The following is a 13,829-nucleotide window of genomic DNA, read 5'->3' as shown; positions in this document are numbered from 1 at the left end:
TATAAACTGAATATATTTTTGTGTTTTGGAGCGTCGGTCGGATAAAACAAGACACCTGAAGACGTCTTTTCACTGTTTGCCAGAAAAAATGGATGATAAAAACAATCTTTACATGCAAGATTGATTATGTTCAACATTGACTTGAATGTTTCAGTCTGAAGACACAGTTTGCACGTTTTCACCCCCCGAAAAAAACGTATCCTGCCACTCAACCTCAGTGGTCTTATATTTTCTGAGGTTTTAAATTATTCAAAGGCATCCAAAAACGACAGCAGTGAAGGGTATTTTGTTTATGGAGCTCACAGGAGTTGGAAAATCTTTTCTAACATTTGAAAACAGTGAAACTGAGGTCTGCGGATTATCCTGCAGACTTGTTTTTTTGTTTTTTTTTCTTGGGAAAGTCGATTGATGTCGGCTTTGAGCGCCGCGGAACAAGTTTCCATTTATCTCCGTTGAATTAAAGTTTTAGCTGCAGACAAAAACAAACAAAAACAAAAACATCATGATCCATTTTTGTTTATTATTTGAACGAACTGACCCTTTAAACTGCCGTTTAAACGTTTGTTCTGTGTTTATTTGCTGCGTTTGACTTTTGCTCCGAGGGGTTTTCTGCATTATCTTTGGCCTCAGCTGTCTTTGTTTGTTTACATCTGTTCTTAAGACTTTAGTGTTGACATATAAGAAACATACATATGAGAACATGCTCGGGCAGTAGAGCAGATTGTAACTCTGATTGTGGATGATGTATATGTGTGTGTTTAAATGTTCCTTATCCATGACGAGGGGTCATTCATCCTCCTCGGCCCCAGTCCCGGGCTGCTGCTGTCTGTGGGGTAACAGTCTCCTGCTGGGCTGCTCTTTGATTGGATCCATTCAGACCCTTTCATCTCTAATGGGCCTGTTTGCTACTCTGTTATGGACACAAACACACCTCGACCCCCCCCCCGGGGCACTGACAGAGGACAGGAGGAGACCAGGAGGAGACACATGCCCCGACAGACCAGGAGTCTGCTCGGATATCTGCACACGAGCCAATATCTCTTTTAGTCTTTATCAACTTTTTACAAAAACTAACAACATGTTAGTCCGTCTCAATACTTTCTGACTTCCCTACTGTCTGTGGCTCTAAACCCAGAGCCCACTGCTTCCTTCTGAAGACATAAATCTTTAAAAACAGCTCACAAATAGAAAGTTTAATATTTTTAAAAAGGGCTAAATAATATCCTAAAACAGCTGGTCACTGTAGTTTTTCACAAACGCCACTCAAACAGGAGGAAATAGTTCATTTGTTGGGGACTATTTTCAGCAGCGGATTAATCCACATTTGGTGCTCTAGTGTATATTTCCAGCAGCAGGACGGTGTGTGTGTGTGTGTGTGTGTAAATGGGATTAAGTCCAAATAAACTACAGTGTGTGTGTTCATGGTGATGAAGGTCACGCCAACTGTGTTCCCTAGAAATGATGTTTATATAAAACTAATCTGCAACAACAGATGTTTTATATTAGCAGAAAACATAATCCAGGCAGAATTATGTTTTCTGTTAACATAATGAGGAAATGTTGTTAATCAGTCGCTAAAAAGTAAAGTAAAATGTTAACTAACAACACTTTTCATTGTTTTTATCCGATCTCGCTAATATCTGCTGGTACTGACTGCATCTATGTAACTTTTTAATGATAATGTTTCAACTCTTGCAGCTCTTATTAATGTTAGAGAAAGATCGTGATCTCGGTTTAATACAGAAAAAAGTCACTTGAAGCTTGAGACACGACGTGTTTATTAACATTTAACTGAAACCATAATCTTTCACTAACCTGAACTAAATTGCTTCTGTTGCTGCACATAAACTTCAGTTTCTGGTGTCAAAGCCGACCAGCAGACATCAAACAGGAAACCTCAGTCGTGTCCTTTAAAGGCTAAAAACTGATCTTTTTAGTTTAGCTTTTAATCAACACATCTGTTTTCTTTTTAACTACTTTTTAATTGTTTTTTTTAAATAACTGAATCAAGTCTTTAGCTTGTTTTAATTATTATACGTGAATTTCTGTTGTTGTTCTTTTTTTTCTCTCTTGATTCGTACTTTATTCCTTTTATTAGTGCATTAATCTTTGTTTTTATGTGAAGCACTTTGAATTATTTCCACTGTAAGAATTGTGCTATTTAAACACATTTGATAGATTTTTTGTTTTGATTAATTGATTAGTTTCATTCATTCAATCAGAAAAAAAACATTGCCTGTGAGCATAATCCAGGAAATAGACAGAGCGACATAATAAAGAAACTATTCAGAAGCATATAAACGTAACTTCTGGGCAGCAGTGTGGCTCACTGACGTGTTTTTAATAGTTTTTAGACAACAATGGAGGTTAAAAATACAGAATATCACTAAACTTATCCTTCAGAAGAAGTAGAAACATCTCTGATGCTGAACGGACTCCTCTATGCAGATCAAGGCGGTGATGACGCCCAATAATCATTGATCTCCATTGCTGGCAGTCTCCAGCAGTTGCCCGCCCCGTCTGTAACACAGTCAGTTAAGGCCTCTTCCCCTGTCCTATTGATCCCTATCAACCTCATCAAAGGCTCCCTGGGCTTTGATGGGGCCAGCGGGACTGGTCCTGGTGGACGAGCAGGCATTGCGACTCCCCTCGTCAAATGGGGGGAAAGAGAGCGAGGCATGCCTGGAGACTGTGAAATTTAAATTTATCAGCACACCTGAGGGGTTTCCAAGCTTTTAAAGCAGGTAATAGTGAATATCCCCATAACCCTAAAATGTTAAATAATGTCTCATTTATATGGTAATTTATGTTTACTGAGAGACAGATTTCACACAGTTATGAATGTTACATTTCTTCTAATAGCATCAAACAACTACCTCAAGTTTTTTGCACTATAACTCACAAATTACATTTATTTTGCACATATTACAATATGTGCAAAATAAATATAATATGCAAGTTATAGTGCAAAAAAATTGAATCAGACTAATTCTGAGCAGGTTTTTTTTTTTGCAGACTAAAAACTCGTTGATGTGTGTTGTTGATGGACACTATTCTCCCACAATGCAATGCACAAAGGAAAGGGAGGAGTTACTCACAGTTGGACAAAATTAAAACAAAAGTGGACGGTGGTGAAACGGCTGCAGGCACATCTCAGAAAAAAAAAAGAAATCAAATCAATTTTTGAGAAAATCTGAGTTTCCTGCTAATATAAAAATATGTTGTATTTTAATTTCTTGTATATTAACTACAAAAAAACCAGCATACAATGACGATTAGTACTGTGTACAATTAGTATGTATTATATGGGTATCAACTCTTTCAGCAGCATGAAACTCCTCTCACTTGTATTGGTGTTATTACATTGTGCACAAGCCTTACATTTATTTTGGCGGGACACATTTTGAGTGTCCCTTACATTATTTTCTCTTTCGGTATTCTTCTTAGCTTTTCCTTGTACAGGTGAATAAAGCCTGGTATTCTGCAGAAGAGCTGCAATGTGATTAATTCCTTCTAGTAAACAGAAATTAGACCTTTTGGTACAGTTTCATACACAGAGAGAATCATCCATGGGGAGAGTAAGAGCTAAAATTAAACAGTTAAATTCACTGACATTTACATAAACTACATCCCCTCTGTCCTCTGTTCTCACAGTAGCCCAGACTCGTAGTCTCCCCGGTGCAGGACGATGTCTCTCTCGTGTCTCCATCTGAAACTTTTGGTTCACACATACGGTGTCGAAAGCAGAGATGTGTCAATGGTGATTTAGAAACACAAAATAAAACTCTACTTTCCCCCTTTTACTGCATTTCTTGTAGCTAAAAACACTCAACATATAGTTTTGTGCTTATATTTCATACCTGTCTAGGTATGAAATAAAAACTATAAACTGACTAGGTCACTTGTCTTAAATTTTAAAAAAAATAGGTGTTTTTTTGGCAGAAAAATGGCAGGACATGAAGAAGTGTGTTCACATGTCAAAGAGGAGACGGAGGTGTGAGCTGTGACACGGCCTTTGATGTTAAACCGGTATTTAGAGGTTAATGAGGCTGTTAGGAAGAGGTGAAGGAAACGCCTGTGAGTTCACACTCTCTTTCTCACACACACACACACACACACACACACACACACGCACACACGCACACACACACAGGAAATGTCTGCAGCCCCTACAAGAGCTCTACTGTCAAGGAGGATTTCTGTTTTATAAAAGCATCTTAAAGCAAAGATGATTGCGAGATTCATGTTACGAACCTTCTTAAGCTTCAAGGACAGGTTCTGAATTTTTCAAGTGTCATAAAACTACAGTCACGAGCCTGAAATGAGCACTGAAACTGGTTTTACTTGCTGTAATCATTCCTCCTGTTCATACTGACTGTGTTAAGAAATCCTTTCATAATGCACTTACAATGTAAGTGATGGCAGACAAAATCCACAGTCCTTGTTTTGAGAAAAAACACATTTAAAAGTTGATGTGAAGCTTATATGAGGCTTCAGCAGTCTGAGTTAGTCATATCAAGTGGATATCTGACACATTTCTTTGTGTTTCCTCGGACAGTGTTTCCCTGTTGAGCTGTGGTGGAAGTACATTAACAAAAAGAGGGACTTTGGCACTAAAAAGACTGTAACGTTGAAAGATATCTACTTGATTTGACTCACTTCATATTAGCTTCAGATAAACTTTGAAATACATTTTTGGCACAGAAGGAGGACTGTGGATTTTGTCCTCCATCATTTACATTGTAAGTGCATTATGAAGGGATCCTATAATGGTCAGTATGAACAGGAGGAATGATTACAGCAAGAAAAACATGTTTCAATGTTCGTTTGGGCTCCTGACTGTTGTTTTAAGACACATAGAAATTATAGTAAATTAATGAATGATTCCTACTCAGTAGTACTATAATATGGAAATACAGTGAAGTACTTCAACCTGGTACTTGAGTTCAGTGTTTAAGTAACTGCACTTAAATGTTTTTTTCACTGAGGTCTCGTGGTATCTCCGCTCTGCACAGCTGTGTGGCTTTCATCTCAGAAAATGTATAGATAAGACCGAGAGGACGTTATAGAATACAGGTCAATGCTACACAGGTGTGTGTTGCTGGGAGGTTTGTTCCTTTTACACTGTATCTGAAGCTGAAGGTATATAAGACATACAAAAGTGAAAACTTTTCGAACTTTTTAAAGTGTATTTTGCCAGATTCTAACTTTTTATCATGTTCAGCTGTCTTGTGCTGTTTGATTAGATCAAATGATGTTCTTTTTAGTTCTCTTATCAGGTCTCCTTCAAGCGTGTTTCACATGACCGCAGATTTAATCCTGTCACACTTTAACAGTTAATTTCAGTTCGGATTAGGAGCAAATGTCTTCTTTGCATCCTTTTAGAGATCTACATTATCTTTCAAAATTCCAGGTGATAATAAATGAAAAACAAATTTAACATTTTATTAATTTATTCTGAGCCATTTAATGGTCAAACGCACTGTTTGTACCCTTTTCTAATGTCTGTTTGTCCACCACTTTCTCTCAGACGCATTGCCGTGAAATATGGTTCAAACATTCGTGTTCCCCAGATGATAAATCCTACTGACTGATCCTCTGACTTTTCCTCTAGCGCCACCATGAGGTCAGATGGATTGCAGTGAGGTTTGGTTCAGAAGTTCATGTTCTCCTCAAGATGAACTCTAATAACTTTGTTGATTCTCTGACTTTTCCTCTACTGACATCATCGGGTTAAAATTTCAGTTTGTGCAACACTTTGGTTTCTGACCAAATTCCTGCAAAATTTTCCAAATGGAAAATTTACAGTTGTGCAACTGTACAGCTGATAGTGATGACGCAAAATGATGATTAGCAAGCGTCTGAAATCTCAATTTGCTGCCCACTATTAGTAAACTATTTATTGTCTATTATAAAGGGAGCAGAAGAAGAATAGTCTAAGTGTAAACACAGATATGATACAGACTTCAAGAACAAACAAACAAATCAGGGCAGTGAAGCTTCTCTATAAGTCCCTAAAAGTAGTGAATAAATGAATGAACGAGGGAGTGATTTCAGACACAGACTTGTTTTGCGACTTGTACATACTGCATGTGTGGAAGTGTGTGTGTGTGTGTGTGTTCCTGTTGGGTGGAAGATATTTTAGGGGAAAAGATAAACGCAAAGATGAAACGAGAAAGGGCATTTTTAGAGCTTTTAATATTTAAACACACATTTTTAATATAAATTTAACTATTTAATTTATCAGTCAGTTTTTGTTAACTTTGTTTAACAAGGTCAAGGTTGCACAGTTTTTAGCAGTTTCACATTAGGACAGATTAGATGTTAAATGTCGTCGGGGGCTACGTACTTTCACGCAGAGCTAAAGTCAGTCTGAACACAGCTGAGACAACGTTTAACCCTCCTGACTCCAGGTTACAAACCTGAGATGATGCTTCCTGAAGAGCGTCTTCATGCATTTCTCTCTGACGGTGGAACGTACTCCAGACCAAGATGAGCGAATATCTCCTCCTCTGTCATCACTCTCAGGTATCGACTCTGTGATGGCAAAAAACTAAATGAAATCATTTTGTATTTGAAAGCAGAGCAACAGACAACTTATAAAATGTGTTAAAAACAGTGTTTACCTGTTTATTGTCGTACAAAGCGTGACTACTCAGAGACATGGCCCTCTCATGTCCTGCCCAGCGTCGCAGCTCCCTTTCAAACAGCTGCAGAAAACATGGAATCAGTTTAAGTATTATTCACCTGTCAATGAAGCAGGCAACAGATGACAGAAGTCTGTTATGAGACGTCACCTTGGATCCTGTCCAGCCCAGCAGAGCGAAACCAAACTGGCTGATTGGAGAGACGACCAGGTCCACTCTCACAGCCCTCCACGGTCTGAATCCTGCAGGTTGTTTCCGCTCTGATCCATCCTCCTCTTCACCGCTCACACGCTGGATCTGACTCGAGGTATGTGAATGTGTTTTGAGGTTTTCTTGTGCATGTGTTTTTACATCATTTTCTGTCAGTGTCTCTGGTTGTTTTGCTCCTTTTTTCTCCACCTTGGACAGTCTAAAGATGGAGAAACACCTCTCGAAGCGGTCCATGTTGGAGGCGGACCGAGCAGGACCATCCTTAGCCTCCAGGTAGGAGTTTCTTGTAATTTTCTGGTATAAAAGGAAACCCTGGAGAGACAAAACAATTCAGCTAAGAGGCTTTAAATTGCAGCTTTGTGAGTTTGTCAAACTGATTTATAATCTGCAGTGAGAACGAGGCAAACATGAATCCAGATTGTTAAAAAAAAAAGAGCCAGTGAGTGGAATTCACCTGCGATTCCAACCAGGAGACGACTTTAGTCATCAGTCCCTCCTCTCTGCCCTCCTCTGGGTGCGTTATCAGGAAGTCAACATCATGCCCTGTCAGCTTTCCTCTGCAGAGAGGGACAGTTTCTTAAAATGTCAGCAAAATAAAATACAGCTGCAAAGTGAGAAGAACTGCTGATTCTTAAAGTGTTTTTTTCACATTCAAGTTGCTCTTAAAAACTCACTTTTATCGTAAGGCTTTCTTATAATTGTTTTTTTAATCTGGCAAACGTGCACAGCGGGAGGTGTGTGTGTGTGTGTATGACTCTGTGCATGTGAAGAGAGAGTGAGAATTTCATGTGTACATATGTGTGTATTTGTTATTTTATTTTGTCATATGTTCTGTTTGCTACATAAATAGATTTTATTATTACTATAATATCCTTGATATAATAATTAACAGGTAACTTGAATACATCATGGCATTTTATTACCTCAGAAGCATTTGTGCTTTTTTGAATAAATGACTTTGTCTCTTCTGACCTACATGTATTTATCAGCTGCCATGTTGATAAAGAGCAGGATGACAGGAAACAAGGGCCTCCGTCTTTCCTTGAACTCGAGGCTTTGAGGTTACAAACCTCCACTTCTGTTAATCTGTATGTTTTGGGCTTTCTGGTGAAGCAGAGGCCTTTAACTGTCAGAAGTAGATTCACCTCAATATTTTGTCTCCAGCAGAGGAAGCAGAGGCAGGTGCTGCTGCAACATCAAGGTGTCAGAGTGTCATTTGATCTACTGAATGTAAAGCATTTGGTCTTTTACCTCCTGAATCCTCCTGTTAGTGTAATCTGTGCCCCTGGTAACACAGCAAGGACAGCTCTCTCTACAATCTCACCGATGGTGTCGGCCTCTGCTTTAGTGACCGACTGGTTGAGGTCATCGTAGTGGTCGAGACCTGGAAGAAAAAAAGATATTCATTCAGAAAGAAGATCAAAGACAGTCTATATATAGACATGAGCACTGAGATACACACCTGCTTGTTGCGCTCGATTGAGCGAATGTCCTGAATCCTTTAACTGGTGGAGAGTGTGTATCCCCTCTCTGAACCACCGATCCGCTGTCTTTGCTCCAACTCCAAAAATACCTGTTAAAAGCTGAAATACATATTGCATTAATACAAAAACAACACAAGCTTTGACACATATGAAGACGGCATTCTTAAACAGCAGGGGATTTACGTTTATTTCAACAGCTTCTTGGCAAAATTCTATATTTTTGTTCACAAATATATTGTTTCTTTTTTACAAAAGGCTCAATAATTTCCTAAAATTTTTTAGTTTTAAGCTACAAACCTTCAGAGCTTTATATCGCTCAGAGTGTTTTGTAGATTCAACCTCACTTGATGCTCCGTTCTCCAAAACATCCTGCAGGAATAGAGAGAAAAGATGCTTATTCAACCTTATTTAAGTGTGGTTAAATGAAGGTTAACATGAGAAGAAATGTACATAAAAAGACCTTGATGACTCTCAGTGAGTGTTCTCCGAGACAGGGCAGCCCTCTGAGCTGCGTCATGTCTGTCACCGCTTTAGGGAGAGCCTTCAACACGGCGGCGGCCCGTCGAAACGCGACACCTCGCCCCTCCTCATCATTGAGCTCAGCGTTTTCAGCCAGGAGGGACAACGCATCCTGAGACAGAAAATACATTTAGACCAACTAGATTTGCTGTAAGAGTGATAATATGTGACAGTTTGCTGCAGGACCCACAGTGAGGACGGTGTTATGGTTGTCCAGAGTGGTTCTTCTCTGACAGGCGTAGCTGGGAACCGAGAACATCACAACTTCTGCTTCATCTGTCTGCTGCTCCTGAAAGACACACAGTGATTAAATGGCTCTGCTGAAATCCAAGACGTGTGTTTATCAAACTGCAAAAAGTGACAGTTTGGACTTAAATGAAAGATAAAAGTAAAAAGACTTCACTTTTACTCCTAATTGCAATATGTAACACATTATGTATAATTCAGGATAGTGTAGGACAGGATGCTGCAACACTTTTTTTTCTTTTTTTGTGATTTTCCTCACGAGTGCAAACGACAAGAATAAAGCTGACATTGATTAGTTTACAATCACTTTCTATGCATCTTCACCGTCTGCAAGGCTGCAATTATTTTCATTTAATCTGCCAAATATTTCCTCGATTAATCAATTAGTCGTTTGATCTATAAAATGTCAAGAAATGGTCCAAAAATGTCACACCAAATTTCCCAAAGCCCGACATGATGTCTTCAAATGTCTTGTTTTGTCTGGACAACAGTCTAAAACTGAAATATATTCAGTTTACACGAACAGAAGACTAAGAAAACTAATCTGTGATTATTTCTTGATAATTGATTAATAATTTCAGTCATTTCTCAAGCAAAAATGCCAATGATTTGCTGTTTTTCTTTGTCATATATGACAGTATAGTACTTATCTTAAGGTTTTGGACTTCTAGTCAGACAAAAAAAAAGCTAATTGAATACATCACCAAATTTTCAACATTTCATCGACTAAACAATTAATTGAGAAAATAATCAGCAGGTGGAACAAAAGAAAATTTTCTCTTAAAAATGATGAATTGCATTGAATTGTCTTCTTTTTGTTTCCATATCAGCCAATTTCCATCATTATACCATCCCTATTTACATACATCTATATATCATAAATCTACACTATTACATTGTTGGTAATTTCACAGGAGATATTTAGGATTTCATAATAATTAAATGAACTTTTCTTTCCTTGCAGAATACTCATCAAGTAAAATGACAGGATTCTTTAAAAGAATGAACAATGTCGCAGGTTTGAGTAAATTCTTGTCAGTAAGAGTAAATCATTTGATAAACTAATAGATAACTTTTTGATGTTTGATAAATACAGGCTAAAATCTAATAAAACTAGTTTTGTTAATAATAGTAATAATAATAATAATAATAACATACCTGTACTTTATTCTTTGATGTGCATATTTATGTATTTCTTTAATATTAATATTTTGTATTATATCATCTTCTATTCTTGCTTTTTTATCCCAATTTTCAGACTTTTACTGAGAGTATTTATCTACTTATAGACTATTGTATGTTCTGTGTCTTTGTGTATAATTGTACTCTCTCATGTCAGGTTTTGCTCTTCATATTGAAGTAAGTAAAGCCTTTTTATTGCTGTGAGGGTTTTTCTCTGTGCTAAGTCTACTGTAGATACTACAGATGTAGAGTTTAGAAACAATCGTCCTTTTGACTATCAAGACATCCTCCCTGCAGGTTGGAGCACATGTACAACATAAATGCACCTGTAGTTTATGTCTGTCCAGTATCTCTACAGGACGTCCGGCCTGAATGCTCTCTGTGTACCAGCTGATGTCCAGAAGGTGAGCAGCTGTTCGGCCTCGACCGCCGTCCTGTGAGTCGAGCCAAGTCCTGACCTCGTCGCCCGAGTTGTTTTCAGAAATGAGATGCGTGACACTTTCACTGTGGAAAGACAAAAAAAACCAACATCTAACAAGGTTCCTGATAAACATAACTGTAGCTGTAGGTCAGACAATAAACATTAATACTACTGAAGCATCAGTGTTAGAGCAGCATGTTACTGTTGTAGCTGCTGGAGGTGGAGCTAGTTTCAACTACTTTATATACAATTAGCTAGTTTAGTCCAGTGGTTCCCAAACTAGGGGTCAGGCCCCTCCAAAGGGTCAGCAGATAAATCTGAGGGGTCGTGAGATGATTAATGGGAGAGGAAAGAAGAAAAAACAAAGTTTTGATACACAAATCTGTTTTCAGTTTTTGGACTTTTTCTCTAATCTTTGATTTTTTGCTGAAATATTGGATCATTTGAACATTTATTGAAATGAAAGCATGTGAGAAGTTTAGAGGGAAAAATCACTATTTGGTGGAGCTGTTAGCAACTCATAGACATGTGAAATGTGACCCCGACTACACACTGCTTTTTGTAAGACGTCAAAAGCCAAAAAGGTTGGAAACTACTGGTTTCATCTTTAACAATGTGTTGTATTTTAAAAGCTTGTTATATTATCCATTGTGTCAAATCTTCATCTGAAAAGTAACTGAAGTTGTCAAATAAACGTAGTGGAGTAGAAAGTACAAGACTTCCTTCTGAAATGTAGTAGAGTGGAAGAATAAAGTACCTCAGAGTTGTAGGTGAGTAAATGTACTTTCCACAGCTGCAGAAATGGAAACAGCTCTTACCTGAACTTCTCCTCCACCTGAAATCCTTTCTTCTGACCGAGCTGAGAGAGAAAATCTCTTCGACTGGATCCCATCTTTCTCTCCAACAGGAATAAAACAACTTGAGGGAACTTGGAGACTTTTTCTCCACTGCTGTCAGTCCCAGTGTTCCCAGCATGCGACGGGAACACTTTTCTTCGCTTTAATGGCACCATAGTTCACTGTGTAGTTAAATAAATACTGCAGCTTCTGTCCTGTCATACATCCATCACTTATCTCTCTTCTCTGTTGCTTTTATGATGCTAGTTATCATAAAATAGTGATTTACTGCTCATAAAGTGCTACGACGTCCCGCAGTAAAGGTGTCAGATGTGACTGGTTTCATTTTCTGAGGTAGTTTAAGAAGAAAACCACTTCAAGCAGCAAACTTCTGAGGTGGAGTACCACCGGATGCAGCTGTGTTTCTATGCCGACTCCTCCAGCGCATTACCAAAATAGTTCCGACTGGAAACAGCGCACTACAGACCCAGACTGCCCGGTATGGAAGCCAAATGACGCCATAAAAATAAAAATGGATAAAAATTGTAGTCATGATAAAATATAAAGTACTTATAGTAAGCGAAAATTATGATAGTGAGTCAAGATTCATCATAATTTTGACTTAGTATTTCAACATTTTACAATATCTGTAATAATTAGATACTTGCTTTCTTAAAAGTTGGATTCATCAAGTCAAAACACAATTTTTGACCTACTAGATAAAAAGTTAGTCATGATGTAAACAAAAATACTTACATTAAGTAAAAAGTGATGATATAGTAAGTCACAATTCATCAAAATTTTGACTAATTATTTCATCTTGGATTAGTATTTTATAATTTTGACTTGAGAAGAATTTTGACCCAGTGGATAAAAGGTTAATCATTAAATAATTATAATAATGATCATTAATCATCAATCAATAATCATTAATACTTGTATTAACTAAAAAATGATAAGATAGTAAGTCATAATTCCTCATAATTATGTTAGATTTTATAATTTTGACTTGGTATCTTAAAAGTTGGACTTACCAGGTCAAAACAAACTTTTGACCCACTAGCTAAAAAGGTAGTTATGATAAAAATAAACTAAATAAAGACTTATCTCATAATTTTGTCTTGATAAGACAAACTTTTGATTTCCAACCTCATAATAGTGATTTACCGTTTCATACTTCTTTTTTTTTATCATGCATAACTTTTCATTTATTTATTTTTTTCTTTTCCTGACAGAAATGGACAGACCAAGTACATCAATTTAAGATGATAATAATCATAGACAATACAATTATATGCCAAAAACCAAACATCACCTTCTCCTCTGGTGTCACCTTAAGTTACTTATCTAATTTAAAAAGTGTGCAGGTAAGACCTCAAATTAGAGGTTGTTGATGTAGTCTATTATTATCTATGTGTACCTAATAAACTGGCAAGTGAGTATGCATATATTTACATAAATAAATACAGTCTATTTATATACATACACTACCAGTCAAAAGTAGACACACCTACTCATTCAAGGGGTTTTCTTTATTTTACTATTTTCTACATTATAGAACAATACTGAAGACATCAAAATGATAAAATAACACATATGAGATTATGTATTAATCAAAAAAGAGTTAAGCAAATCAAAATATCTTTCATATTTTAGATTCCTCAAAGTAGCCACTGCTTTGCACACTATTGGTTTTCTCTCAAACACTTTTTTGTTTACTACCTAATTCCATATCTGTTATTTCATAGTTTTGATGTCTTCAGTATTGTTCTACAGTGTAAAATAAAAATATTTAAAATAAAGAAAAACTCTTGAATGTGTAATGAGTAGGTGATTCCAAACTTTTGACTGACTGGTACTGTGTATTTATATATATATACTGTAAATTTGCTCATTTCAGATATACAGTATACATACAGTACTTTCACACCTGTCTTATACATACATATTAGATTAGATTCAACTTTATTGTCATTGAACAAGTACAAGTACTTAACAATGAGGTGCAGTTGGCATCTAACCAGATTGCAATTTAGGCATAAGTGCCTAAATTGTCTGTTTGGTATCTCGACAGGACGTCCGGCCTGAATGCTCTCTGTGTACCAGCTGATGACCAGAAAATGAGCAGTTGTTTGGCCTGTGAGTCGAGCCGAGTCCTGACCTCGTCGCCTCAAGTTGTTTTCAAAAAATGAGATGCGTGACACTTTCACTGTGGAAAGACAAAAATCAACATCTAACAAGGTTCAACTTTGTCATTGAACAAGTCATTTAACAAGTACAAGTA

General features: G+C 37.1%; 1 protein-coding gene across 3 annotated transcripts; it reads right to left on the bottom strand.

The window, feature by feature from the left end:
• Positions 1-2,319: 2,319 nt before the first annotated feature.
• On the bottom strand, positions 2,320-12,007 carry polm (polymerase (DNA directed), mu). 3 transcript variants are annotated; one of them, XM_042395504.1, is made up of 12 exons: positions 11,528-12,006; positions 10,615-10,792; positions 9,051-9,149; positions 8,802-8,972; positions 8,639-8,710; positions 8,320-8,440; positions 8,109-8,241; positions 7,312-7,414; positions 6,798-7,169; positions 6,627-6,710; positions 6,423-6,537; positions 2,320-2,689 (listed from the first exon to the last, which is right to left on the bottom strand). In XM_042395504.1, the coding sequence occupies exons 1-11, from the start codon at positions 11,719-11,721 to the stop codon at positions 6,451-6,453; spliced, it is 1,614 nt and encodes a 537-aa protein (XP_042251438.1). In that variant the 5' UTR covers positions 11,722-12,006; the 3' UTR covers positions 2,320-2,689; positions 6,423-6,450. The 3 variants fall into 3 exon arrangements, with proteins under 3 accessions (XP_042251438.1, XP_042251439.1, XP_042251437.1); XM_042395505.1 differs by lacking the exon at positions 2,320-2,689 and having other exon boundaries at positions 4,866-6,537; positions 9,051-9,143; positions 11,528-12,007; XM_042395503.1 differs by lacking the exon at positions 2,320-2,689 and having other exon boundaries at positions 4,866-6,537.
• Between the last annotated feature and the right edge of the window lie 1,822 nt (positions 12,008-13,829).

This window comes from Thunnus maccoyii, chromosome 19 (assembly GCF_910596095.1).
Source record: "Thunnus maccoyii chromosome 19, fThuMac1.1, whole genome shotgun sequence".
NCBI lineage: Eukaryota > Metazoa > Chordata > Actinopteri > Scombriformes > Scombridae > Thunnus > Thunnus maccoyii.
This window is presented reverse-complemented; position numbering and strand designations above follow the sequence as displayed.

What these genes read in the sequence shown, in the direction of transcription:
- polm (XM_042395504.1), bottom strand. Translation starts at nt 11,721, where the DNA reads ATGGTGCCATTAAAGCGAAGAAAAGTGTTCCCGTCGCATGCTGGGAAC. An exon ending in AGCGATATAAAGCTCTGAAG is followed by an intron (nt 8,441 to 8,638) that starts GTTTGTAGCTTA and finishes TATGTATTTCAG; the next exon opens with CTTTTAACAGGTATTTTTGG. An exon ending in CTAACAGGAGGATTCAGGAG is followed by an intron (nt 7,415 to 8,108) that starts GTAAAAGACCAA and finishes CCCTCTCTGCAG; the next exon opens with AGGAAAGCTGACAGGGCATG.